The 26,585-nt window shown below is 43.9% G+C and overlaps 1 protein-coding gene across 1 annotated transcript; it reads right to left on the bottom strand.

The window, feature by feature from the left end:
• Nucleotides 1–5,460: 5,460 nt before the first annotated feature.
• On the bottom strand, nucleotides 5,461–22,575 carry LOC311146266 (lysosomal alpha-glucosidase-like). Its single transcript, XM_084182762.1, is given in 20 exon segments — nucleotides 5,461–6,160; nucleotides 6,310–6,462; nucleotides 11,853–12,017; nucleotides 12,381–12,479; nucleotides 13,129–13,270; nucleotides 13,466–13,614; nucleotides 13,811–13,903; nucleotides 13,905–13,963; nucleotides 14,385–14,518; nucleotides 14,756–14,873; nucleotides 14,984–15,068; nucleotides 15,267–15,380; nucleotides 15,657–15,767; nucleotides 16,018–16,149; nucleotides 16,389–16,507; nucleotides 18,543–18,662; nucleotides 18,957–19,053; nucleotides 19,170–19,335; nucleotides 21,147–21,298; nucleotides 21,552–22,575. Coding segments are annotated over 20 exon segments (2,886 nt in total). The 5' UTR covers nucleotides 22,164–22,575; the 3' UTR covers nucleotides 5,461–6,094.
• Between the last annotated feature and the right edge of the window lie 4,010 nt (nucleotides 22,576–26,585).

Genomic DNA, 26,585 nt, shown 5'->3' with positions numbered 1-26,585 from the left:
CAAAATCCAAGAGGAAAACCTGGTTCAGACTGATTTCCAACAGACACAGAGACAAATTCACCTTTCAGCAGGACAATATCCTAAAACACAAGGTCAAATATACACTGGAGTTGCTTACCAAGACGACATTGAATGTTCCGGAGTGGCCTAGTTACAGTTCTGACTCAAATCTACTTCAAAATATATGGCAAGAATTGAAAATGGGTGTTTAGCAATGATCAACAACCAACTTCACAGAGCTTGAATAATTTTTTAAAGAATAATGTGCAAATATTGTACAATCCAGGTGTGCAATGCTCTTAGAGACGTACCCAGAAAGACTCACAGCTGTATTCGCTGGCAAAGGTGATTCTAACATGTATTGACTCAGGGGTGTGAATACGTATGTATATGAGATATTTCTGTATTTAATTTTCATTCAAATTTGCTACCATTTCTAAAAACATGGTTTTCACTTTGTCATTATGGGGTATTGTGTGTAGATGGGTGAGACATTTCTTTTTAAATTCAGGCTGTAACACAACAACATGTGGAATAAATCAAGGGATATGAATACTTTCTGAAGCAACGTATATTATCGTTATACAACCATACATGGCAAAGCTAACTCTTTTACAGTTTCAGCTTTCATTTTAAGGCAGTGACAGATATTTGTACTTAAGTTACACTGTGATGTTTGTATAATATTAGTGTGTGTTCTTACCCCGATAAGTCAACCCTGGCATGCAACAAAAATTCACAGTTAGTGTTTTCCTATGCCACGTCAACTATCTTGACTCACACAATTGGCTCTGTTAGTGTAGGTGTGTGTGTGCAAGTGTGTGTCCCACCTTGAATAAACACACACACTACACACACCTGGTCACTCATTCCATGTGAAATCCTAGCCTGTTATTAGGAGCTAACAGATGTCAGCATCCATGGCTATTCTCAACATGTCACACAACTGTGCACTATGACTGGTCTCACGTGCCAGACTCATAGCTTTCACAGTGGCTGATGAAAGAGACTACACTATGACTGGTCTCACGTGCCAGACTCATAGCTTTCACAGTGGCTGATGAAAGAGACTACACTATGACTGGTCTCACGTGCCAGACTCATAGCTTTCACAGCGGCTGATGAAAGAGACTACACTATGACTGGTCTCACGTGCCAGACTCATAGCTTTCACAGTGGCTGATGAAAGAGACTACACTATGACTGGTCTCACGTGCCAGACTCATAGCTTTCACAGTGGCTGATGAAAGAGACTACACTATGACTGGTCTCACGTGCCAGACTCATAGCTTTCACAGTGGCTGATGAAAGAGACTACACTATGACTGGTCTCACGTGCCAGACTCATAGCTTTCACAGTGGCTGATGAAAGAGACTACACTATGACTGGTCTCACGTGCCAGACTCATAGCTTTCACAGTGGCTGATGAAAGAGACTACACTATGACTGTGAACAAAATCAGTTTGCTGTTCACTCCAGTCAACCTTTCTCCTATGACTGGAATTGGCCACTCTTTTGCTACTGGCATATCAGTGTTACTCCATACTGTGTACGTTCCTCTGTGAGACCCTATGATAATGTAGCCTAGTTCCCTATCACTACAGTCTATGAACAAGCTGACCTCTAAACACATTCCCAGTGCCCCACTACTCCTGAATGTGTGGAATGTTCCCTCCTTTTCCTCTTCCTCAGAACCCTGAGTCATGGCCTGTGACCCAAATGGCACCCTATCCCCTATATGGTGCACTACTTTTGTCCAGAGCCCTATGGGCCTAGGTCAAAAGTAGTGTGCTACATAGAGAATAGAGTGCCATTTGGGAGGTAGCCATGTTTACCTCCTCTGATTAACTCTATGCCCCACAACTTCCTGTTATCAGGGCTCCGGGGTGACGTTTCCCCTTGGTAAAGATCTAGGATCAGATTCCCCTCTCCCAATCCTAACCTTAACCATTTGTGGGGGAAATGCAAAACTGACCCAAGATCAGCATCTAGGGGTAACTTCACCCTTCTGCCTTATTAGGACTCGGACAGGAAGTCTTCTACCCCGGAATCCGGGCAAGGCCAGGGAGTATGTACTGTAGGCTGGTCCCAGATATGTGTGTGCCGCCTTGCCAACTGCTATGGTCTTTGAACTGACATTGATCATAGGAGTTGGCAGGACAGCACAAACAGACCGGGTACCAGGCTAGGGAGAGTGAGTGAGGTTCCTAGGAACGATCCTGATGTATAGACAGAGGGAGTTACCCATTGTTGCAAGGAATTTCCACAGAGGAAGACAATCAAAGGTATTGTATTCCGGAGCCATCGGTTTATTTTCTCTACTGAAGATATGGTTCATGAAAATATGGCAACAGAAAACCTCATGAAGAACGTTGTACTACACATTTATGCAACAAACGTATTTATTTGGCCTGGTAACACTTTACAATGATGAAGTTGCTCTCTTAGGCTACCTGTCTAAGAACACTGCATTTACACACTACACTTCAGTATTACAACCATCCTAAAACCACTCTGGCCATAGCGCTGAGCTGCTCACATGGACATTTGCATGGTAACTGCTTACAGAACAAAGCCAATCCATTGAATCGACTTGCAAATGAGCAGTAGTAAACCAGGCTGAACTCACTATACCAGATGTTCAGTGTCAACCATACCCCCCTGGACCTTCCATACCTCAACAGATTAAAGCTACATTTCATAGTCCATGTTTCTGCTTCTGGTCGCCCCAGACAACAGCTATCCCTAACCAGTTGATAGACAGTGATGATCTGCACCAAAACAGGGAAGTTAGAGGTTATTTGGTGGTAAAACAACAGCTATAACCAGTTCTCTGTGTGTGTCCATAGCCTGAGGTTATTCTGGTCAGTATGATCGCAGCAGGGTGAGAAGAGGTCAGAGTGTGATATGATTCCATATTCAGCATGTGACTAAGCAGGGAGCCTGACTGATATAGCACAATGCTCTCTCTCTCGCTCTCGCTCTCTCCTTCCCACCCACCCTCTCTCTCCTTCTTCCATGCTGTCAACACCTCAGTGTGTGAGTGTTCACACATTGCCTTGTCTCCTCCACTATAGCCTGTCACCTCACACTGGTCCTACTGTAGCATTCCAACAATGGAGACAGCTTTCCAGAGAACCTGTTACTCTCCTGTGAGTGTGAAGTCTGCATTCTGTCATTATTTTTTCTGTAGCCATTAATCTCATTTAGTATTTGTCTCCTTCTACCTTGCTGTATGTAGTTGTTTTGTTCAGAAAAACTTCAAACAAAACAGTCCTAAGGATTTTCTGAGAGAAAATGAAGATGTTCTGTTTCTGAGACTACTAAACCTTCCTCAATGAGAATACAGAGTGAGTGTATCACTACAGTAGCCCACTGTGTCCTGCCAGCCACAATGACTATAAAGGCAGAGGGTTCCAGTGCCTCAGATCAGTGGGTTCAAGTTCACGTCCGGGCCACTGTAATAAACTTGTCAGGCTGCTGACATTTGAATAGAGGAGGCTTCCATAATTAACTGCCTCTCCTGTTCATCTGGATTGTGACAACAAACCACTGCCTTGGGGGCAGCTAAAAGAGACTTTAAATAACCAGACTCTCTCAGTGAGTTGCAATCCCTCATGCAGACTAACTTCCATGAGCAAAGAGTCAATAGGCTATGTATCAGACACAGACAGAGCAATAAGTATTCTGTATACATTATGCCTAGTACAGTAGAGCTCGAATGGAAGTAGCCTAGGTAAGAAATATCGAATGGGAGCTGAAAATTGTTGGCTTAGCCCACCTTCCCAAATCACATTCACAAGGCATATGCCTATAATTTGACCCTGTTATAGCTTTAAACAGGTGGATATGAACTCAATGAGATAGCCATGTGGAAATCATTAGTAAATGCTCTCTCTATGCCAATGAATATAGCTGTAGGCTATCAATAGCCTACGCGACACAGTAACAGAGGAGTATCCTCAAGAGTGGCGTAACGCCCGTGATGACGAGGCTACATCAACTATTGACACATTGTATCAATGACAGGCAACATCCATTTGACAGGAGAGAGGATGGAACAGCGGCCCGGTCCTTCTTCCCCTGCCTCTTCGACATTGCCATCGGTTTGGCCGGGCAGGGATTTGATCTGTAGTTAAGCCTACCTTCACGAATAAATATTTTAGTTTAGCTGGCTGGCCTATGTCCTCAAATTGCTCCCCATCACATTCAGCGCACATCCCGACCAACCCCGCATAGTTCGGCAAAGGAATAGCCTAGCCTAGGAAATACCGGGGTCTTGTAGGATAGAAACCCCATAACCTTATCCATAATAAATGAGGTCATTTGATTCATTTTCGGTCATCGGTGAACACCTATGCGAGCAGGGGAATTAATTAATAAATGCACACTCAAAAACACAGGCGATGCAGTCTTGCTTTCTCACCCTCTGTCCCACCCGAGACTACTGTCTTTGCCGCTTATCCATTCCGAAGCGAAGCGGTGTTTATGGTGGTTGTATCCGAGTAGTTTGAGGTCACGTCTTCGGTATTTTGTTACGCGGTGTGCGTGTTTGTATCCGTGCGGTCTTTCTCTACCGCACGCCGAGCTGCTATCTTTCTCTAACCCAACCCCCAAATTCCTCTGCTTCCGGGATGGCAGACTGGATAAAGGCTGCTTCTGTGAAAGCACGGGCCAGTCAACTATTAGGATCACATTACATTTGGAAGTATTTTTGTTTTATTAGCAAAAGCAAATTATCCTCATCAACACATCAAAATGAGACATCTATGTAAGGCTAACCTTTTATCATAGTATGACGTTTTAGAGGTCAATGCCGAAAGCTTCACTGCAGTTGGCTGATCCCGAACTCACATGAGCATCATCAGGACCAGTGGAGCTGGAGTCGGAGCATCATGACGCGGATATGATATGTCCCGCTGGAACTCTTATTTATGGCAGGTTAAACCACTAGCAGCAAGGATAATGAGCAATCATTTAAACAATAAATAGCACATCTCAAAATGACTATTTCAAGACAAAGTATTTCGAGACCAATATTTTAAACAATAATTGATAACATAAGCTAGCATAACCCTACTACAGGTATGATATTTTGTGCAATTCATAATTGTTTACGATATGCAATTGTACACTTGTATTGAGCTTAACTGCACTGAGTTATAAGGCAGATGTTCACCAGATGGGAAGACTATGAAGTATATGAAGAAAGAGATAATTGACTGCACATTCAAACAGTGGTGACAGCTCACTAATAAGAGAACATGAGAAACAATGCTTAGCTTAGGAGAAACAAACCCAGAGCTATCTATTGCCTTTAATGGTAACAATATGGCAATATCACTAGAAGTAATTTGATAAGACTTAACACAGATCCTACCATCATACTGGAAGAGTACAGAATCGGCATATTCTGATCAATTTTAGATGTTAATTAATAAAAACATTTGTGTAGAGCCACTGCTAACTGTTATCATCAGGACAATCAATCAAACGCTATTTATAGAGAACATTTCTTACAGGGGATGCATTTCAAAAGTGCTTAACAAATAAAATAATAAAGGTTAGAAAGATTTACAATAAAACTTTTCTCAGAGAGACAAATTAAAATAGTAAAACAATAATACATTTCGGCCCAGTGTTCTAGAATGACCCCAATTCTCAATCTCTCACGACTGTCTCAGCATCTCACCTGAGACAATGTCATGTAATCACTCATCTGCAACAACAAAGAAATTGAGAAATATCTGATTGAGCTTTTGAAAAATGTATCATCGCCAATAACCCACACAGTTCACTCTGGTACTATTCACAGATTTTATTAAAAATACAGTTGAATATAAAAGCAATAAAAACCATGATTTCCAAAAATACTTCAGTGTAGTCCGTCCATTCATAAAACCCAGAAGTCTATTAGCGCAATTGCTTACACAGGGTAGCAGTGATGAAGGGGCAACTTTGGGTGGAGGTTCTTGTCAGAGATTTGCTAGGTCAGGAGTGCCAGAAGAACCTGAGAGGCTGTCTACTGGGTCACAGAGTCCATTGAGTCATTATGAGGTTCACTGAGTCACACGGTTCATAAGGCTCACTGGGTCATGAGGTCCACTGGACTTCAAACACCTCTGACATGGGCAGGGCCAGGCTGGTCACTGTCAGAACCTACAGACAGACAGACAGGATTATAAACAATATATATTATACTGTAGATTTCAATAGAATAAACAGGTAGGCAAGCAGAATTAGAATGTCTGTTCTACTATTTCTTAATTCTAAACTCTATAGAGGTAACTCAGCCAGCTACAGCTCACCTTGGTGTCAGTCCGATAAGAGAAATCCCTCACTTTCTTTCCGTTGGCCCATACATAGCGGGGTGGGGAGGGCACCCCGAACACCCGAACCCCTCCCAGCACCAGCCCGTCCAGGGCCCCGTTCTGATGCAGGGGGTCACTCACCACCTGGGACTGGATCAAATGAAAAACCGTATTGATCCCTACTGGCAAACACACACATGTACAGTGCATTCGGAAAGTATACAGACCCCTTGACTTTTTCCACATTTTGTTACGATACAGCCTTATTCAAAAATTGATTAAATTGTTTTTTTTTCCCTCCTCATCAATCTACACACAATACCCCTTAATGACAAAGCAAAAACAGTTTTCTTGAAACTTTTGCAAATTTATAAAAAAATCAAAAACAGAAATATCACATTTACATACGTTTTCAGACCCTTTACTCAGTACTTTGTTGAAGCACCTTTGGCCGCGATTACAGCCTCGAGTCTTCTTGGGTATGACGCTACAAGGTTGGTACACCTGTATTTGGGGAGTTTCTCCCATTCTTCTCTGCAGATCCTCTCAAGCTCTGTCAGGTTGGATGGGGAGCGTTGCTGCACAGCTATTTTCAGGTCTCTCCAGAGATGTTTGATCCGGTTCAAGCCCAGGCTCTGGCTGGGCCACTCAAGGACATTCAGAGACTTGTCCAGAAGCAACTCCAGCGTTGTCTTGGCTGTGTGCTTAGGGTCGTTGTCCTGTTGGAAGGTGAACCTTCGCCCCAGTCTGAGGTCCTGAGTGCTCTGGAGCAGGTTTTCAAATCAAATCACATTTTATTGGCCACATGCGCCGAATACAACAGGTGCAGACATTACAGTGAAATGCTTACTTACAGCCCTTAACCAACAGTGCATTTTTTTTTTTTAAGTTAAATAAAACAACAACAAAAAAGTGTTGAGAAAAAAAGAGCAGAAGTAAAATAAAATAACAGTAGGGAGGCTATATATACAGGGGGGTACCGGTGCAGAGTCAATGTGCGGGGGCACCGGCTAGTTGAGGTAGTTGAAGTAATATGTACATGTGGGTAGAGTTAAAGTGACTATGCATAAATAATTAACAGAGTAGCAGCAGCGTAAAAAGATGGGGTGTTAAATGACGTTAATGTGCCCTTGAGCAAGGCACTTAACCCTAATTGCTCCTGTAAGTCGCTCTGGATAAGAGCGTCTGCTAAATGACTAAAATGTAATGTAAAAATGGGTGGGGGGTGGGGGTGGGGGGGCAGTGCAAATAGTCCGGGTAGCCATGATTAGCTGTTCAGGAGTCTTATGGCTTGGGGGTAGAAGCTGTTGAGAAGTCTTTTGGACCTAGACTTGGCACTCCGGTACCACTTGCCGTGCGGTAGCAGAGAGAACAGTCTATGACTAGGGTGGCTGGAGTCTTTGACAATTTTGAGGGCCTTCCTCTGACACCGCCTGGTATAGAGGTCCTGGATGGCAGGAAGCTTGGCCCCAGTGATGTACTGGGCCATGCGCACTACCCTCTGTAGTGCCTTGCGGTCGGAGGCCAAGCAGTTGCCATACCAGGCGGTGATGCAACCAGTCAGAATGCTCTCGATGGTGCAGCTGTATAATTTTTTGAGGATCTGAGGACCCATGCCAAATATTTTCAGTCTCCTGAGGGGGAATAGGCTTTGTCGTGCCCTCTTCACGACTGTCTTGGTGTGTTTGGACCATGATAGTTCGTTGGTGATGTGGACACCAAGGAACTTGAAGCTCTCAACCTGTTCCACTACAGCCCCGTCGATGAGAATGGGGGCGTGCTCAGTCCTCTTTTTTTTCCTGTAGTCCACCATCATCTCCTTTGTCTTGGTCACGTTGAGGGAGAGGTTGTTATCCTGGCATCACACGGCCAGGTCTCTGACCTCCTCCCTATAGGCTGTCTCATCGTTGTCGGTGATCAGGCCTACCACTGTTGTGTCGTCGGCAAACTTAATGATGGTGTTGGGAGTCGTGCCTGGCCATGCAGTCATGGGTGAACAGGGAGTACAGGAGGGGAATGAGCACGCACCCCTGAGGGGCCCCTGTGTTGAGGATCAGTGTGGCAGATGTGTTGTTACCTACCCTTACCACCTGGGGGCGGCCCGTCAGGAAGTCCAGGATCCAGTTGCAGAGGGAGGTGCGCCCTGCGGCCTTGTGAATGTTGACCTGCTTAAAAGTCTTACTCACATCGGCTACGGAGAGCGTGATCACATAGTCATCCGGAACAACTGGTGCTCTCATGCATGCTTCAGTGTTGCTTGCCTCGAAGTGAGCATAGAAGTGGTTTAGCTCGTCTGGAAGTCTTGTGTCACTGGGCAGCTCGCGGCTGTGCTTCCCTTTGTAGTCTGTAATAGTTTTCAAGCCCTGCCACATCCGACGAGCGTCAGAGCCGGTGTAGTACGATTCAATCTTAGTCCTGTATTGACTCTTTGCCTGTTTGATGGTTCGTCGGAGGGCATAGCAAGATTTCTTATAAGCTTCCGGGTTAGAGTCCCGCTCCTTGAAAGCGGCAGCTCTACCCTTTAGCTCAGTGCGGATGTTTCCTGTAATCCATGGCTTCTGGTTGGGGTATGTACGTACGGTCACTGTGGGGACGACATCATCAATGCACTTATTGATGAAGCCAGTGACTGATGTGGTGTACTCCTCAATGCTATCTGAAGAATCCCGGAACATGTTCCAGTCTGTGCTAGCAAAACAGTCCTGTAGCTTAGCATCTGCGTCATCTGACCACTTCTTTTATTAACCGAGTCACTGGTGCTTCCCGCTTTAGTTTTTGCTTATAAGCAGGAATCAGGATGATAGAGTTATGGTCAGATTTGCCAAATGGAGGGCGAGGGAGAGCTTTGTATGCGTCTCTGTGTGTGGAGTAAAAGCGTTTTCCTGTTGACTTATGGCCTTATACAGCTCATTCAGTGCAATTTTAATGGCAGCATTGGTATGTGGTGGTAAATAGACAGCTATGAAAAATATAGATGAAAACTCTCTTGGTAAATAGTGTGGTCTACAGCTTATCATAAGATACTCTACCTCAGGCGAGCAAAACCTCGAGACTTCCTTAGTATTTGATTTTGTGCACCAGCTGTTGTTTACAAATATACACAGACCGCCACCCCTTGTTTTACCGGAGTCAGCCGTTCTATCCTGCCGAAGTAGCGTATAGCCCGCTAGCTGTATGTTGTCCATGTCGTCGTTCAGCCACAACTAGGTGAAACATAAGATATTACAGTTTTTAATGTCCCGTTGGTAGGATAACCATAATCTTAGGTCATCTCAAATGATTGAAGATTGGCTAATAGGATTGATGGGAGAGGCAGTTTACTCGCTCGCCGTCGGATCCTTACAAGGCACCCCGACCTACGTCCACGATATCTCCGTCTCTTCCTCATGCGAATGACGGGGATTTGGGCCTTGTCGGGTGTCTGTAGGATATCCTTCGCGGCTGCCTCGTTGTAGAAAAAATCTTTGTCCAATACGAGGTGAGTAATCGCTGTCCTGATATCCAGAAGCTCTTTTTGGTTATAAGAGACGATGGCAGAAACATTATGTACAAAATAAATTACAATTAACGCGGAAAAACACACATAATAGTACAATTGGTTAGAGGGCTGTAAAACGGCAGACATCTTCTCCGGCGCCATTTCATCAAGGATCTCTCTGTACTTTGCTCCGTTCATCTTTCCCTCGATCCCGACTAGTCTCCCAGTCCCTGCCGCTGAAAAACATCCCCACTGCATGATGCTGCCACCACCATGCTTCACCATAGGGATGGTGCCAGGTTTCCTCCAGACATGACACTTGGCATTCAGACCAAATAATTCAATCTTGGTTTCATCAGACCAGAGAATCTTGTTTCTCATGGTCTGAGAGTCGTTAGGTGCCTTTTGGCAAACTCCAACCGGGCTGTCATGTGCCTTTTACTGAGGAGTGGCTTCCGTCTGGCCACTCTACTATAAAGGCCTGATTTGTGGAGTGCTGCAGAGATGGTTGTCCTTCTGGAAGTTTCTCCCATCTCCACAGAGGAACTCTAGAGCTCTGGCAGAGTGACCATCGGGTTCTTGGTCACCTCCCTGACCAAGGCCCTTCTCCCCCGATTGCTCAGTTTGGCCGGGTGGCCAGCTCTAGGAAGAGTCTTGGTGGTTCCAAACTTCTTCTATTTAAGAATGATGGAGGCCACTGTATTCTTGGGGACCTTCAATGCTGCAGACATTTTTTGGTACCCTTCCCCAGATCTGTGCCTCGACACAATCCTGTCTTGGAGCTCTACGGACAATTCCTTCGACCTCATGGCTTGGTTTTTGCTCTGACATTCACTGTCAACTCTGGGACCTTATATAGACAGGTGTGTGCCTTTCCAAATCATGTCCAATCAATTGAATTTACCACAGGTGGACTCTAATTAAGTTGTAGAAACATCTCAAGGATGATCAATGGAAACAGGACGCACCTGAGCTCAACTTCGAGTCTCATAGCAAAGGGTCTGAATACTTATGTAAATAAGGTATTTCTGTTTTTTATTTTTAATAAATTAGCAGAAATATCTAAAAACCTGTTTTCGCTTCGTCATTATGGGGTATTGTGTGTAGATTGCTGCAGATGTTTTTTTATTTCATCCATTTTAGAATAAGGCTGTAATGTAACAAAATGTGGAAAAGGTCAAAGGGTTTGAATACTTTCCGAAGGCACTGTATAGTACCAGTATACATCAGACATTAACAGTTAGGCCTACTGTTCACAGGATGACAGGGGAAGAGTACATCTTCAATTTTGATTGGATTGGATCTGGATGTAAATCTTGCGAGCATTGCTAGAAACATACTGTACTGCAGAAACCAGAAGCCAAATCACCCTAGATAATTCCCTGATCTCCATTTAGGGCCCTACATTTTTCCTACCCAGATGGACCGAGAGAATGAAAAACAGCTTCTATCTCAAGGCCATCAGACTGTTAAATAGCCATCACTAGCACATTAGAGGCTGCTGCTGCCTATTGAAATCACTGGCCACTTTAAGAAGTGGAACACTAGTCACTTTAATAATGTTTACATATCTTGCACTACTCATCTCATATGTATATACTGCATTCTATTCTATAATATACTACTGTATCTTAGTCCATGCCGCTCTGTCATTGCTTGCCCATATATGTATATTTTCTTAAATTCCATTCCTTACTAGTTTTGTGTGTATTAGGTATATGTTGGGAAATTGTTAACATTTACATTTTAGTCATTTAGCAGACGCTCTTATTCAGAGCGACTTACAGTTCGATATTACTTGTTAGATATTACTGCACTGTCAGAGCTAGAAGCACAAGCATTTCGCTACACCCGCTATAACATCTGCTAAACACGTGTATGTGACAAATACAATTTGATTTGATGTCATGAAGTACCTTGAAGTAGGACACACAAAAGGTGTGATGGGTCCGCACTCAAAAAGATGTCGCATAAAGCTTACTTCATTTTTCTTATTTTCACTACATCAGGGTTGTGTGATCAGGAAAAACTCAGGACCCTATGCGACCTCTACATCTCCTACCTGTCCTGCGATGAAGATAACATAGGAGTAGTCTCCTCTCTGGAAGGTGTCCAGACTGTCCCCGTCGTCCCAGAACAGGTCACCCCAGGCCCAGCCCCCAGCAGACAGCGCCACCGTCAGGAGGAAAGGGTTACTGCGAGAAGCTGAGGTGGTCAGGGCTGGCTCCTGTATCTCAGTTAGAAGGTATTTTGAGGGTATTTTTCATTGAAATATATAATATAATTACTGATTAAGACAGGCAACAGGCTTTACACAGAAACCTGACACAAGCTCCAAAAGATCATAGTCAGATTAGTACGCAGAGAGTATTTCATTTTAGGTTTTATCACACAGTTTCACAAAGGAATTCTGTGTCTCTTGTTCTATGACAAATAACTTTAATTGATTTCATGATATGAGAGTTTGGCAGCTCATTCATCTCCTCCACCATCAGTGTGTAACAACAACAGTATGGGCCTAAGATGAAGCTTTGTCACACAATGAAACAACAGCCAACCAAACTCTATTGTGTACAGAGGACACACACACCTGCTGTGGGATGATGTGTCCCTCTCTCACATGGACGTTGATGGTGTCCAGAGGGGCTGGGAGGAGCAGGTACTGACCCTTACTGTAGAACGGCTGGCCCTAGGGAGGGAGGGATGAAAAGAGAGAGAGAGAGCGAGAGAGAGAGATGCCCATTGGAATATGGTTATAGTAGACACAGTACTACAGTATTACACATCTTTGCCTGGTCCTAACGTAAGCCTACAAGACTCTAAGAAAGGCTCACATATTTTTTTATCGGTTTATGTCTGTTAGCGACAGAAAATATGGGCTAGGTCTCCTAGGAATCCCTTTAAGCAGTTGTGAACGAATAGCAGTGACAGTATGAAAGGCCTATACAAATACACTGAGTGTACAAAACATTAGGAACACCTGCTCTTTCCATGCCATAGACTTAAATATTTAAGTGCCTTTGAACGGGGTATGGTAGTAGGTTCCAGGCGCACCAGGTTGTGTCAAGAACTGCAACGCTGCTGGGCTTTCAACAGTTTCCTGTGTGTATCAAGAATGGTCCACCACCCAAAGGACATCCAGCCAACTTGACATAACTGTGGGAAGCATTGGAGTCAACATGGGCAAGCATCCCTGTGGAACACTTTTGACACCTTGTAGGAGACGAATTGAGGCTGTTCTGAGGGCAAAAGGGTGAAGTGCAACTCAATATTAGGAAGTTGTTCGTAATGTTTTGTACACTTAGTGTATAACTGTATTGAATGGAGGAGCTGTTTACATTGTGCAGACTGTACCAAGTCCCCGGGGGTTGGTAGGCAGCCAGCTCCACTGCCCCCTGCTCTAACACCGGGCTGACGAGCAGAGAACTTACCCACAGGAACTGTCTGTCAATGGTGTGGCAGTTAGGGTCCGAGGGGAACCTGGGAGAGATGGACAGAGAGGGAGGGAGGGGCAGAAAACAGTTTCAACATAGTAAATAAGAGTGTAAATAAGAGTGTTACAATAGTGTCCAAATATTGGAGAGAGAGAGAGAGAGAGAGAGAGAGAGGAGAAGGGAAGATTGGAGTGGACAATGGCAATTGAGAGGAGAAGAGAGGAGGAGTAGAGGGACGTACTGGAGGAAGAGAGGCGTGGCCACAGTGTCTGCGGAGGTGTGTGCGTGGTAGAAGAGTGTGTAGAGGAACGGCAGGAGAGAGTAACGCAACGTCACCGCGCTACGCATAGCCGCCTGGGCCTCCTGCCCAAACACATAGGGCTCCTGGGGCTACACACACACAGAGCTAGAGATACCTCCATTCATAATACATGAGACCCATGGACTGTTACATAGAGACAGTGAAAAGACATTAGCAGTTCAGGAAAACATTGTGGTATATTCCTATCCAACTAAGTTAACTGTAAAGACCATACAACCTGGCTTGCGTGCCACCACCCACCCACACAATGATAGCACAACTCACAGCATTGGGCTTGTCGTTGTGGTTCCTCATGAAGGGGTAGAAGGCTCCAAGCTGGGTCCAGCGTACACACACCTCCTCTGTGGTGTCCCCCCCCGAACCCACACACATCCGCCCCCGCCAGGGGCACCCTGAACAGGCCAAACAGCAGCACCGCTGGGGGGGTGGAGGGACGGACGGATATTGGCCATATACATTCACTTTATTCATTATTTAACTTTGATGTCAGGCAGTCAGAGGCATCTCTCTGTACTTGCTAGCTACATCCAGTCAAATAAAAAGTAGGCGGTTCCATTACAAGTCTGAGAGAGAGAGAGTCTATTCAAACCCCTCATTCAAGTCCATAGTTAACTACCACTGAAAAGGCTCCAACTTTCAACTGAGGACAATAGAGGAGACAACAAACTGCTGAGTAAGAGCACACTGCAACGTGTACTGTCTGGATGGTGCATCGGTACCATTAGTCCTCTGATGGCTAAAACACACATTCAGGGCTTGTGAATGGCTTTGGGAATCTGGTTGAGAATGGAAATGGCTTGTAATGGAGATGGAAATGTTGGGATGTCTTTCCCCTCACCAGGGATGGAGTATCTGAGCTGCTCCCAGTCGCTCCTCACATCTCCCGTCCAGACTCCGGAGAAACGGCCGATGCCAGGGAAGGAGGAGCGGGACAGCATGAAGGGTCGCGACCCCCGGTCCTTCACCAGGGCACTGAGAGGGTCAAAGGCCAAAGATGGGAGGTCATGTCATACAGTCTTAACCCAAGGTACAACATAGTTTCAACATTGATTCGACACTTCTGCTATAATTGATCTTCCAACTACAGTTACAAAGGTGGCAAATTTGTAATCTAGACAAGGTAAATTAAATTAAAACAACCTGAAGTAAATGTGACAACATAGTTTTAGGATAAGTTGTGACACTGATCCCAGTAGTGCTGTGTCTGACCTGTGGGTGGCGCTAGCCTCCGTCAGCCCATAGAGGTTATGCAGGTTGTAGTGAGTGGACAGGTTCTGTTGAGCTGACATGCAGAGAGTACCAGTGTTCAGCTGTCCTCCAACCAACCCTGTATGTGTGTGTATGGAGACAGAATTCATGAAAATGAATGATTGAATTCACTAAATTCCTCAATTTATTTTATATTGACAGGAAACTATTCAGCTGCAGTATACTCACGTGGCACGTAAAGGGGGCTCTCCAAATCACTGTCAGGACACCCCTCCATAGAGCCCTGCACAAAACTGTCTGGTTCATTTATATCCTGAGAACAGAGCGACGAGAGAAAGAGTGTGCTGGATGCTGAGTAGCATTGACACAGCCTGGATGATGCAAGCTTGTTAGTGCAAATATAGAATAGAATAGGGGATGATTTCAGCCCTCTACAAGACATTTCTATCTGCGACACTCACAATCCACAGGCCATCCAGGGGGACTCTGGAGTGGAACTCCCGAATGCAGTCCTCCACAGGCCATTCAGGGGGACTCTGGAGTGGAACTCCCGGATGCAGTCCTCCCACCAGCTCTGTGTCTCTGGGTTGGTGAAGTCAGGGAACGCTGTCGGACCAGGCCACACCTGGACACAGAGGAAGAAGATTGAGGAACCGAACATGCACATCTTTCCACACAACACACACGCCTGCATGCACACACACACACACACAGCTTCAAGAGGAAGTTTTGTTTAGAGTAACCTTGCTTTTCAGCGGACACATTACTTGAATACACAATGGACATACACAATGTTTTCAAGCCGATCAAAAATATGTTATTTCCCAACTATTCAGAGTATATGTAGCCCAGTTTACACTGGGTCTCGAAATAGAGGAGAAGTGAGAGTTTTAGGTCTGACCTTCCCTATGAGTGTCTGTCCTGTAGAGTTCCTGATGAAGACCCCTCTCCGCTGACCCTCATCAAAGGGTGGGTAAGTACCAGGGGGGCTGGTGCTGCTGATCCCAGGGTCCTGGGAAAATACAATTACAGTAATGCTTTTGCTGCCATCTTGTGGATTGAGAAGGAAGGTTCCTTAACTGGCTCCCTTCTATCAGGGTTAGACATTTTAGATGTACCTTCCAATATTGCACTCATTCAACAATTTAATCACAATGCAGATTGTTATTTAGAATAAAAAATTACATTGAAGTACTATTTCAATCTAATATTAGTGTGCCTATGTGTCCCAAATGTTGTGAGGGTTGAGGCCTCTCTCTTACCAGGATGAGAATGTACTTCATGCCCTTCTGATGGAACTCCTTCACCATGTCTGGCAGGTCCACGAAGCGCTGGGGGTCAAAGGTGAACACCCGACGCTTGTCTGCGTAATCCAGGTCATTCCACTGCACGTCCTGACCAAAAACAAAAGCAGTTGAACTAAAGAATGCAGTGAATGTTCTCCAAGAATTGTGAACCCTCAGTGGTATGATAATACTGTACTTGAGAACGCAAACATCCAATTAGCATTAGAATGGAGAAAACCCATTGTAGCATGATAATGCTAACAATTCAATGTTAGCATTATCCAATAGCTGTCAACCCAAGTGATAATACTGTACTGCAATATAAGTGTTTCCACCAGCATCTTTACCAAGGGAAAGTTGGCATTGTGCATGCGTCGCACCACCTCTCGGGTTGCGTTGGTGGACCGGTATCCCCAGCGACACAGGTGGAACCCCAGTGACCAATAAGGAGGCATCATAGGGTACCCTGGGGGAAGACGACGGGGTAGACATTAGCTACAGTGGGGGGAAAAAGTATTTAGTCAGGCACCAATTGTGCAAGTTCTCCCACTTAAAAAGATGAGAGAGGCCTGTAATTTTCATCATAGGTACACGTCAACTATGACAGACAAATTGAGAAAAAAAAATCCAGAAAATCACATTATAGGATTTTTTTTGAATATATTTGTAAATGATGGTGGAAAATAACTATTTGGTCACCTACAAACAAGCAAGATTTCTGGCTCTCACAGACCTGTAACTTCTTCTTTAAGAGGCTCCTCTGTCCTCCACTCGTTACCTGTATAAATGGCACCTGTTTGAACTTGTTATCAGTATAAAAGACACCTGTCCACAACCTCAAACAGTCACACTCCAAACTCCACTATGGCCAAGACCAAAGAGCTGTCAAAGGACACCAGAAACAAAATTGTAGACCTGCACCAGGCTGGGAAGACTGAATCTGCAATAGGTAAGCAGCTTGGTTTGAAGAAATCAACTGTGGGAGCAATTACTAGGAAATGGAAGACATACAAGACCACTGATAATCTCCCGCGATCTGGGGCTCCACGCAAGATCTCACCCCGTGCAGATCTCCTCTAGAGCAGTGATGTTTTGGGGCTGTCGCTGGGCAACACGGACTTTCAACTCCCTCCAAAGATTTTCTATGGGGTTGAGATCTGGAGACTGGCTAGGCCACTACAGGACCTTGAAATGCTTCTTACGAAGCCACTCCTTCGTTGCCCGGGCGGTGTGTTTGGGATCATTGTCATGCTGAAAGACCCAGCCACGTTTCATCTTCAATGCCCTTGCTGATGGAAGGAGGTTTTCACTCAAAATCTCACGATACATGGCCCCATTCATTCTTTCCTTTACACGGATCAGTCGTCCTGGTCCCTTTGCAGAAAAACAGCCCCAAAGCATGATGTTTCCACCCCCATGCTTCACAGTAGGTATGGTGTTCTTTGGATGCAACTCAGCATTCTTTGTCCTCCAAACACGACGAGTTGAGTTTTTACCAAAAGGTTCTATTTTGGTTTCATCTGACCATATGACATTCTCCCAATCCTCTTCTGGATCATCCAAATGCACTCTAGCAAACTTCAGACGGGCCTGGACATGTACTGGCTTAAGCAGGGGGACACGTCTGGCACTGCAGGATTTGAGTCCCTGGCGGCGTAGTGTGTTACTGATGGTAGGCTTTGTTACTTTGGTCCCAGCTCTCTGCAGGTCATTCACTAGGTCCCCCCATGTGGTTCTGGGATTTTTGCTCACCGTTCTTGTGATCATTTTGACCCCACAGGGTGAGATCTTGCGTGGAGCCCCAGATCGAGGGAGATTATCAGTGGTCTTGTATGTCTTCCATTTCCTAATAATTGCTCCCACAATTGATTTCTTCAAACCAAGCTGCTTACCTATTGCAGATTTAGTCTTCCCAGCCTGGTGCAGGTCTACAATTTTGTTTCTGGTGTCCTTTGACAGCTCTTTGGTCTTGGCCATAGTGGAGTTTGGAGTGTGACTGTTTGAGGTTGTGGACAGGTGTCTTTTATACTGATAACAAGTTCAAACAGGTGCCATTAATACAGGTAACGAGTGGAGGACAGAGGAGCCTCTTAAAAAAGAAGTTACAGGTCTGTGAGAGCCAGAAATCTTGCTTGTTTGTAGGTGACCAAATACTTATTTTCCACCATAATTTGCAAATAAATTCATAAAAAATCCTACAATGTGATTTTCTGGATTTTTTTTTCTCAATTTGTCTGTCATATTTGATGACAGACAAATGGAATTTTCCCCCACTGTAAGTGAAAGGAGATGAAGGAAAGGAGATGAGGGAGCATGTTCAGACTACTAGGACACTAAGACACAGACAGACACTATCCTTTCCTTAGCTATTACCCAAAAGGAATTAGTTGTGACCCACCAGTGGCCCTTCCCACCATAGAAACACTGGGATAGGAGACAAGAAAAGGATATTCAGTGACAGGAAGTTACACCTAAAGGTCAAAGGTCATATACAACCATACCTATAACCTGGAGGTACTGTCTGACAACACTCTGAGGGTCAGGGCCCAGGAAGATGTACAGGTCCAGGATTCCTCCCACAGCCACCCAGGTCAGAGCAGGGCTAGGCTGCAGGACCACCTCTAGAGAGAGAAGGAGAGGTCAAACTCGGCTCAATCATTTACACCTGTATCCTGATACAGTAGAAGTACTGTGCCATGTAAACACAAAAAAAGACTGACTGCCGACATTCTGGGCAGAGCTGCTAAGTAGCATGGCCGACAGCCATGGTGGTCTGCTCGAGGCTAAATACCCATTATATTGTCAGATCGTCAAAAGAGCGATTACAAAATCTACTAGCTCAAACCAAAGCTTTCCTATTAGAACAAAACATTTCAGCTTTTGGATATGGTACATGGAGCAACATGCTTTTTTACCCATGGCATTGCTGTTGAGCAGGAAGACCCCATGAGCCTTTCCATCCCCCTCCTGCACCATGTAGAACGGATGGGAGCCATACAGGTTGGCATCGCCCTGCATGGTGAATAAAGAAGACACTTCTGACTTACCACTCCTGATCATGATTTAAAAAGGAAGCAAATTAATGATGACGACGAAGATGAAGATGATGATAATGACGTCAGACTCACATGGGGCGCCATGTCCCTGTTCCAGAGGGTGAGGGAGGTCCAATTGAGGTCCAGGCTGAGGGGGGTGTATTGTTCCCCCAGCCCAGACATCAGTGAGGAGGCCAGGGAGGTAGACAGCTGCAGGTACTGGTCAGCATACAGCAGCGGGGCCACCGTGGTGTTCACACTGACAGACAGAGGACAGCGGTGTCATGCTTATGACAGTTGTAAGTAGGGACAGGGACATCTTACGTCATGCTTATGACAGTTGTAAGTAGGGACAGGGACATCTTACGTCATGCTTATGACAGTTGTAAGTAGGGACAGGGACATCTTACGTCATGCTTATGACAGTTGTAAGTAGGGACAGATGCGTCCTATGTCATGCTTATGGGTGTTATACTGCAGGCCAATTTACCCTTTGGGGTCGATAAAAACAATCCTTATCTTATGGGTTAGGCCTATGACATGGTTACAACAGTTTTATGTCAGGTTTATGAGATCTGATCAATGAACCAGTGCCAGACATACAGTCCCAGTCAAACGTTTGGACACACCTACTCATTCAAGGGTTTTTATTTATTTTTACTATTTTCTACATTGTAGAATAATAGTGAAGACATCAAAATTATGAAATAACACATACGGAATCATGTAATAACCAAAAAAGTGTTAAACAAATCAAAATATATTTTATATTTAAGATTCTTCAAAGTAGCCACCCTTTGCCTTGATGACAGCTTTGCACACTCTTGGCATTCTCTCAAACAGCTTCATGAGGTAGTCACCTGGAATGCATTTCAATTAACAGGTGTGCCTTCTTAAAAGTTAATTTGTGGAATTTCTTTCCTTCTTAATGTGATTGAGCCAATCAGTTGTGCTGTGACAAGGTAGGGGTGGTATACAGAATATAGCCCTATTTGGTAAAAGACCAAGTCCATATTATGGCAGGAACAGCTCAAATAAGCAAAGCGAAACGACAGTCCATCATTACTTTAAGACATGAAGGTCAGTCAATCCGGAACATTTCAAGAACTTTGAAAGTTTCTTCAAGTGCAGTCGCAAAAAACATCAAGCGCAATGATTAAACTGGCTCTCATGAGAACCGCCACAGGAAAGGAAGACCCAGAGTTGCCTCTGCTGCAGAGGATAAGTTCATTAGAGTTAACTGCACCTCAGATTGCAGCCCAAATAAATGCTTCACAGAGTTCAAGTAACAGACACATCTCAACATCAACTGTTCAGAGGAGACTGCGTGAATCAGTCCTTCATGGTCGAATTGCTGCAAAAAAAACACTACTAAAGGACACCAATAAGAAGAAGAGACTTGCTTTGGCCAAGAAACACGAGCAATGGACATTAGACCGGTAGAAATCTGTCCTTTGGTCTGATGAGTCCAAATTGTTTTATGTCAGGTTTAGGAGATCTGATCAAAGGAGATCTGATCAATGAACCATCCCATCTGGTTTGCGCTTAGTGGGACTATCATTTGTTTTTCAACAGGACGATGACCCAAAACACACCTCCAGGCTGTGTAAGGGCTATTTGACCAAGGAGAGTGATGGAGTGCTACATCATATGACCTGGCCTCCACAATCACCCGACCTCAACCCAATTGAGATGGTTTGGGTAGAGTTAGACCGCAGAGTGAAGGAAAAGCAGCCAACAAGTGCTCTGCATATGTGGGAACTCCTTCAAGACTGTTGGAAAGCATTCCTCATGAAGCTGGTTGCCAAGAGTGTGCAAAGCTGTCATCAAGGCAAAGGGTGGCTACTTTGAAGAATCTCAAATATAAAATATATTTTGATTTGTTTACCACTTTTTTGGTTACTACATGATTCCATATGTGTTATTTCATAGTTTTGAGGTCTTCACTATTATTCTACAATGTAGAAAATAGTAAAAATTAAGAAAAACCCTTGAATGAATAGGTGTGTAAAACCTTTCGACTGGTACTGTATAAGCAGACATAAAGACCAACTGACAATGAATACTCACAGGACACGGCTGTTGGATTTCCGGCACACTATGAACCCAAAAGGGTCAGGTTGAAACTCAATGACATAGAGGTGGTCCTGGGTTTGAGCGTTACCTCTGGACGGGGAAGTGGATAGGGGAACTTCATATCGCTGGGACGATAGATCCTTCAACTGTAGGGAGAAGAAACATGTTGTTATGACTCTTACACAATAATATGGTCTGAGGAGAATTACTTCTCGGTGATGAGTGATTGGTTATAGTAAAATTGATGAAAAAGTAATGAGATAAAACATTTAGTAAATACTGTATGCCCTTTTCAGAGGCAACACTTTTAAAAGCAATGTTATAGACAAAGACAATGGAAACCAAACCCTTTATCTCGGCAGGAAATATACAAGTGGTTATACATCCACAGAGACGAACCATGAGGTGCAGTCGGCCTGTCTCATCCAGGACCTCCAACTGGAGTGTAGAGATATCCCGGGGCAGGTAGGAGGGAGTGGGCCTCGTGAGGGTGGCAGCCTGGCCCCTGGAAGTGGGGGTGAGGGGCCCGATCCTGTACCCGCTGTATGACGGGGGGTAGAAGCACCACGGGGGTCCTCCAGAGTGGCCTTGTGGTAGGGGGGCATAGCAGCACCCTCTCCCCTGACACTCTGTCTGGCTCAGAACTCGGTCCCGGGCACAGTCAAAGCGGCTCTCATGGGCTACCGTCCTACACTCAGCCTCTCTGGGACCACTGGAGCTGGCTGGGTGGGGGACTTCCCACAGCAATCTGTGGCTGGGGGCAAGATGGGAGCTAACCCTCTGGAGGTTCACTATATCCTCCCTCTCAATGGCCTGTCTTGTTGCTGGATCCTGCTCTAAACCATGTCTTACTGATAGGTGTATTGGTGTCTCATCTGGTTGTTGTTTGCTAGTTAACTTTATCAGTGAGACCTTTTGGTCAGACAGGTAGCTAAGGTGTAAACATGTTATCAAGGCCATGGTGAGCAGGGCAGAGAGAGACAGGGCAGACAGACAACTAGACAAACCCATGTCCTGTGTCGAGTTGGGAAATCTGGGAGGTGGTGGGGCAAAACTGTCTCCAAATGCTGACGAGCAAATGAAAATGATATGAAACGGTAGCCTAAGATAATTGGCAACTATGGACGCACTACAACAAATTGTGGACCTACCACTTCCGATAGATGTTATATGTCAGCTGACAGATGTACAAAGTCTAACGTTACACATATAAACAAGACAAGGAGTGTGCCAGCTAACGTTAGCTAGAACAGACTGTAGCTAGAATTGTCTGCATAGTGCATACATAGCTAAATGTTAGCAAGAGATATTAGAAAGCCGGTGAAAATTAGGAGATTAAATGTACGCATTTTCCCCAGTACTTACTCCAGGGCAGGCCACATAAAATTAATTGAATGTCGCTTCGCTTGCGCACGCACGTGAAAAGTTGTTGTTGAACTGGACTGAGCGATTTCGACGGCATGTCGCTAGGGACAAACTGGGCGCAGTTTACAGTGGATGTAGCCTATACTTCGATTCCTTGAGTGCATTTATCTAAAGTAGGGTGTTGTATGTTAACTAGTGAGCGGTACCGGAGCACCAAGTCTAGTTCCAAAAGGCTTCTTAACAGCTTCTACCCCCAAGCCATAAGACTCCTGAACAGCTTCTACCTCCAAGCCATAAAACTCCTGAACAGCTAATCATGGCTACCCGGACTATTTGTGCATAGTCACTTTAACTCTACCCACATGTACATACTACCTCAATTACCTCGACTAACCGGTGCCCCCGCACATTTACTCTGTACCGGTACCCCCTGTATATAACCTCCATACTGTTATGTTATTTTACTGCTGCTCTTTAATTATTTGCTTTTTTTATTTTTTTCTTAAACTGCATTGTTGGTGTGGTATCGCGTCGAATGCTGGTGGGTATTGCTGTCAATCAAAGAATCCACTTAAGCTGCACCGTGTTTTAGAGGCTTTTATTAATATCACGAGGTTACAGCATAAGTTACAGACACGCGAAGTCTGGAGAAGCAGTCCCAAATGAATCTCAATGCTTTCTGACCCTCCTTCGTTTTTCCCCCTACTTATAAACAATGCAAAAAGATGCTCCCTCTTCTGGCCAATCACCAGTCTCCCCTGCCTACAACACACTTCCTGTCTGTTGTATGTGGCGTTACACTAAAACATTCCCTCTTGATACTAAAATCAACATTCTTTCAGTTCCACTTAAAAAACATTTAACAAAGACATAATCCCAATACATGACATATCCCCCCTTCGAGACGAACAGTCTCGAAAACAAACAGAATAGGATTATGACAAGTAACAATTTATCTTATTGAGTATCTTTAACATTAAACCAAAAACATTCTCCTCTAGAGTGTAAATACCTTTCTATGAAATATGAACAACTGTTTATGAAGTGTGAATACATTACTATGACATATGAACAAATCTTTATGGAGTGTAAGAGCGAAAAACTGTCCGGCAGCCATCTTTTCAGATATCCATCCATCAATCAAGACAGTAAAATTCTCTCACGGTCCCTCTGCCCCAGGCAACCACCTCGGTACTCCTGATAAACTCATAAACCATGTAAATGCATTTGAAACTATGATGCAATTAAATACACATGTAAGCCCCTGCAAACAAAATCCTATCCAAAAAATATCCACTCTAAGGCTGGTCAACCCATTGGACCCTAAAGTGGAACTCTCCCTGCCTAAATTCCCTGTCCCTAATCATTCACGAAATAAACAAAAACATCTAAGATCCTCACATGTATTCAATAACATCAAACATCATTCTACAAAAATTAATACCTAAGAATATGACACAATTATGTATTACACATCAACTATGTCTATATTTCATTGCAGACACTGGAATGTAGTCCACTACACTTCATCTCCCCGTAGTCTCGACTTCCAATGGCTTTGTTGATGATGGAATCGGCCACACCCTCCTTGTTTCATCTCCTCCAGTCATACTGTCCCTTAGTATTTCAATCTCCATATGTTCCCCAAATGCTTCTGGAAGAAAAGGAAAAACCCAACAGTATCTTTTGCAAAACAACACTTTCAAATTAAACATCAATATCAACTAAGAATATAAAAATGATATATAAATGATATCAACTAAGAATATAAAAATGATATATAAATGATGTATGAATCACATTATCCTCTTCCCCCCCTTGATTCATAAAATCATACTAAAAATCACACTACTATTGAAAAAATTGAAACATAATCAAATAATCAAAAAGGATATTTATCCATCAGTAGTCCATCCAGACCCCCTTGTCCATCTTCATCCAGATCAGGAACAATCAACAACGGCATCTGAGTGTTGTCTCCAGGCATCACAACACCAACCCATCTTAATATCATAGCTTTTGCAAAGGTCAGTAACAAAGTACAAAAGCAAAACATGACACACAACGCTATCAGAGCTGCGATTAAAATCTGAACCATCACTGCTCCTATTGGGCCTAACTGATCTTGCAACCAAGACTTCGCTGACCATCCAGCTTTCTCAGATCTCCCAAATGCATCCCTTATATTCTTCAACGCATCTATAACACTCGTGATATTATCGGAACTATCTGGGATCAAAGTATAACAATCATCCCCCGTCAGATTCATAGCCAAACATAAGCCACCTTGTTTTGCCAAAATATAATCAAGAGCCATGTCATGTTTCAACAGCGTCAGTCTGTGACTTCTTTGAGTATTTGACAGAAGGTGAAACCCTCTTATTGTTTCATTCGCAAACCCCTGCAACGTATATGTAATATTATCAATATGATCTGCTAAAAATGTTACACCATACCATGGAAAAAGACCAAGTCCCCACTTCTCTCCCAGACTTATTCTCCAATGGTAGGCTTCAAGATTATTAAATTTAGCCATGTCTCTTTTCACCCTATTTTCAACAGTAGTTTCAGATTGATCTGTGTTCGGTGCTACCCCTCTTCTAATGGTAAAAACCTCATATGGAAGCTTCAACGTTGACATATAACAACATCCTTTCCATCCATAGGGTAAGAATATATATGCTTTATCACCACACACCCACCAAATATCTCTAAAATTCCCAATAGTTACATTGACAGGCAAAAGGTGATCTCTCACCATCAAAGTCCTGCCCTTCTTACTACCTGGTACATAAAAAGTTACATTATATTTATCCTCTCTAACCTTTTGTCCGTGCTTATCCAAAGTCATCATATAATCATCACAATCTGATATTCCCATGAACATACCATTTACATCATCTGTTTTATTAGAACAAAAACAATTTTTAGCCCTCACTGCTTTCACCTCAAATGCTTCAGGGATCGCTGTTACCTGACTTTCTTTACCATCCAACATATTCACATAGGGTAATTCATTTAACCAAGAACACTTATACCTAGGCTTAAACAAATGTTGTGACAACGACATTTCTTTATCTGTCAATGCTCGTTGATGATACAACAGCCATCTCAACGCATAGGCCTGACACCCACTTGATAACGGTTGAGCGACCGTTTCTAAAATCGAACCCCACGTTTCTGGTGCTGGAATTCTCAACAGACATGGACCCTCAAGATTCCTCACTGATCTTACAGAATGAGTTAACTGCTGGAACCAAAGATTTCTCCCTGCCCATTGATCTTTAATTTTCAAAACAGACGAATCAAATCCATATGCTTTCCATTTAGCGTCTCTTTTCCCTAACGAGCGGTATTGATCAGATGTATCTTCTGATGTTAGGTTGAACCCAAAGAACTCATCCTGTACTTCCATTATATTATCCTGTACTATTTCAGATGAACCTATATTGTTCTCTACCACTATTTGCTGAGTCATTTCTGTTACATCGTTTACTTTTAGAAAAGTTGTTGTCGGTGTTGGTATCATACCTCCTACATTTGTTATTGCCGTCGTACCATTAAATCCTTCCAAAGTTACCATTAAAGTAGTTGATTTAGTTGATGTATTAACCTTAATAACAGTCTTTTGTTCTAAAATTGGTGCTGGCACTATTGGTTCCCTTGTAATCGAATGCGATATATTTATGGCTTTAATAACTATCAATGTTGAAAGAGTTAAATTGCTTCCCACTGTTGTTATAACAGACTGAAGTGTTGGTGTTATCGCTGTAACTTTATCCCTAGTTTTCGTAACGTTTTGGTCTGACTTTTCTCCTAACTGGTCTAGGCCTACTTTGTCCAACTGAATCACTAGCTTCTCCTGTAACAGAATTGCCCTTGGTGGTCTTTGCTGCTTCACATCCCACTGAAATATTCCTTGTTGCTTCTGGGACGAATTGAAAATCAATTTCCCCAAATCCCCTTTCCTTTCCATCCCCTGCATAGTCATCTCTGGCATCACCAGAAGTGTCACCATTATCAACGTTAACCCCAACATTGACAATCTCTCCCTCTTCCTGTTCTCCC

Source organism: Coregonus lavaretus (genome assembly GCF_964263955.1).
Source record: "Coregonus lavaretus genome assembly, chromosome: 2".
In the NCBI taxonomy this organism is placed as follows: Eukaryota; Metazoa; Chordata; class Actinopteri; order Salmoniformes; family Salmonidae; genus Coregonus; species Coregonus lavaretus.
The sequence above is the reverse complement of the archived record's forward strand: the minus strand, read 5'-3'. Positions and strand labels throughout refer to the sequence as shown.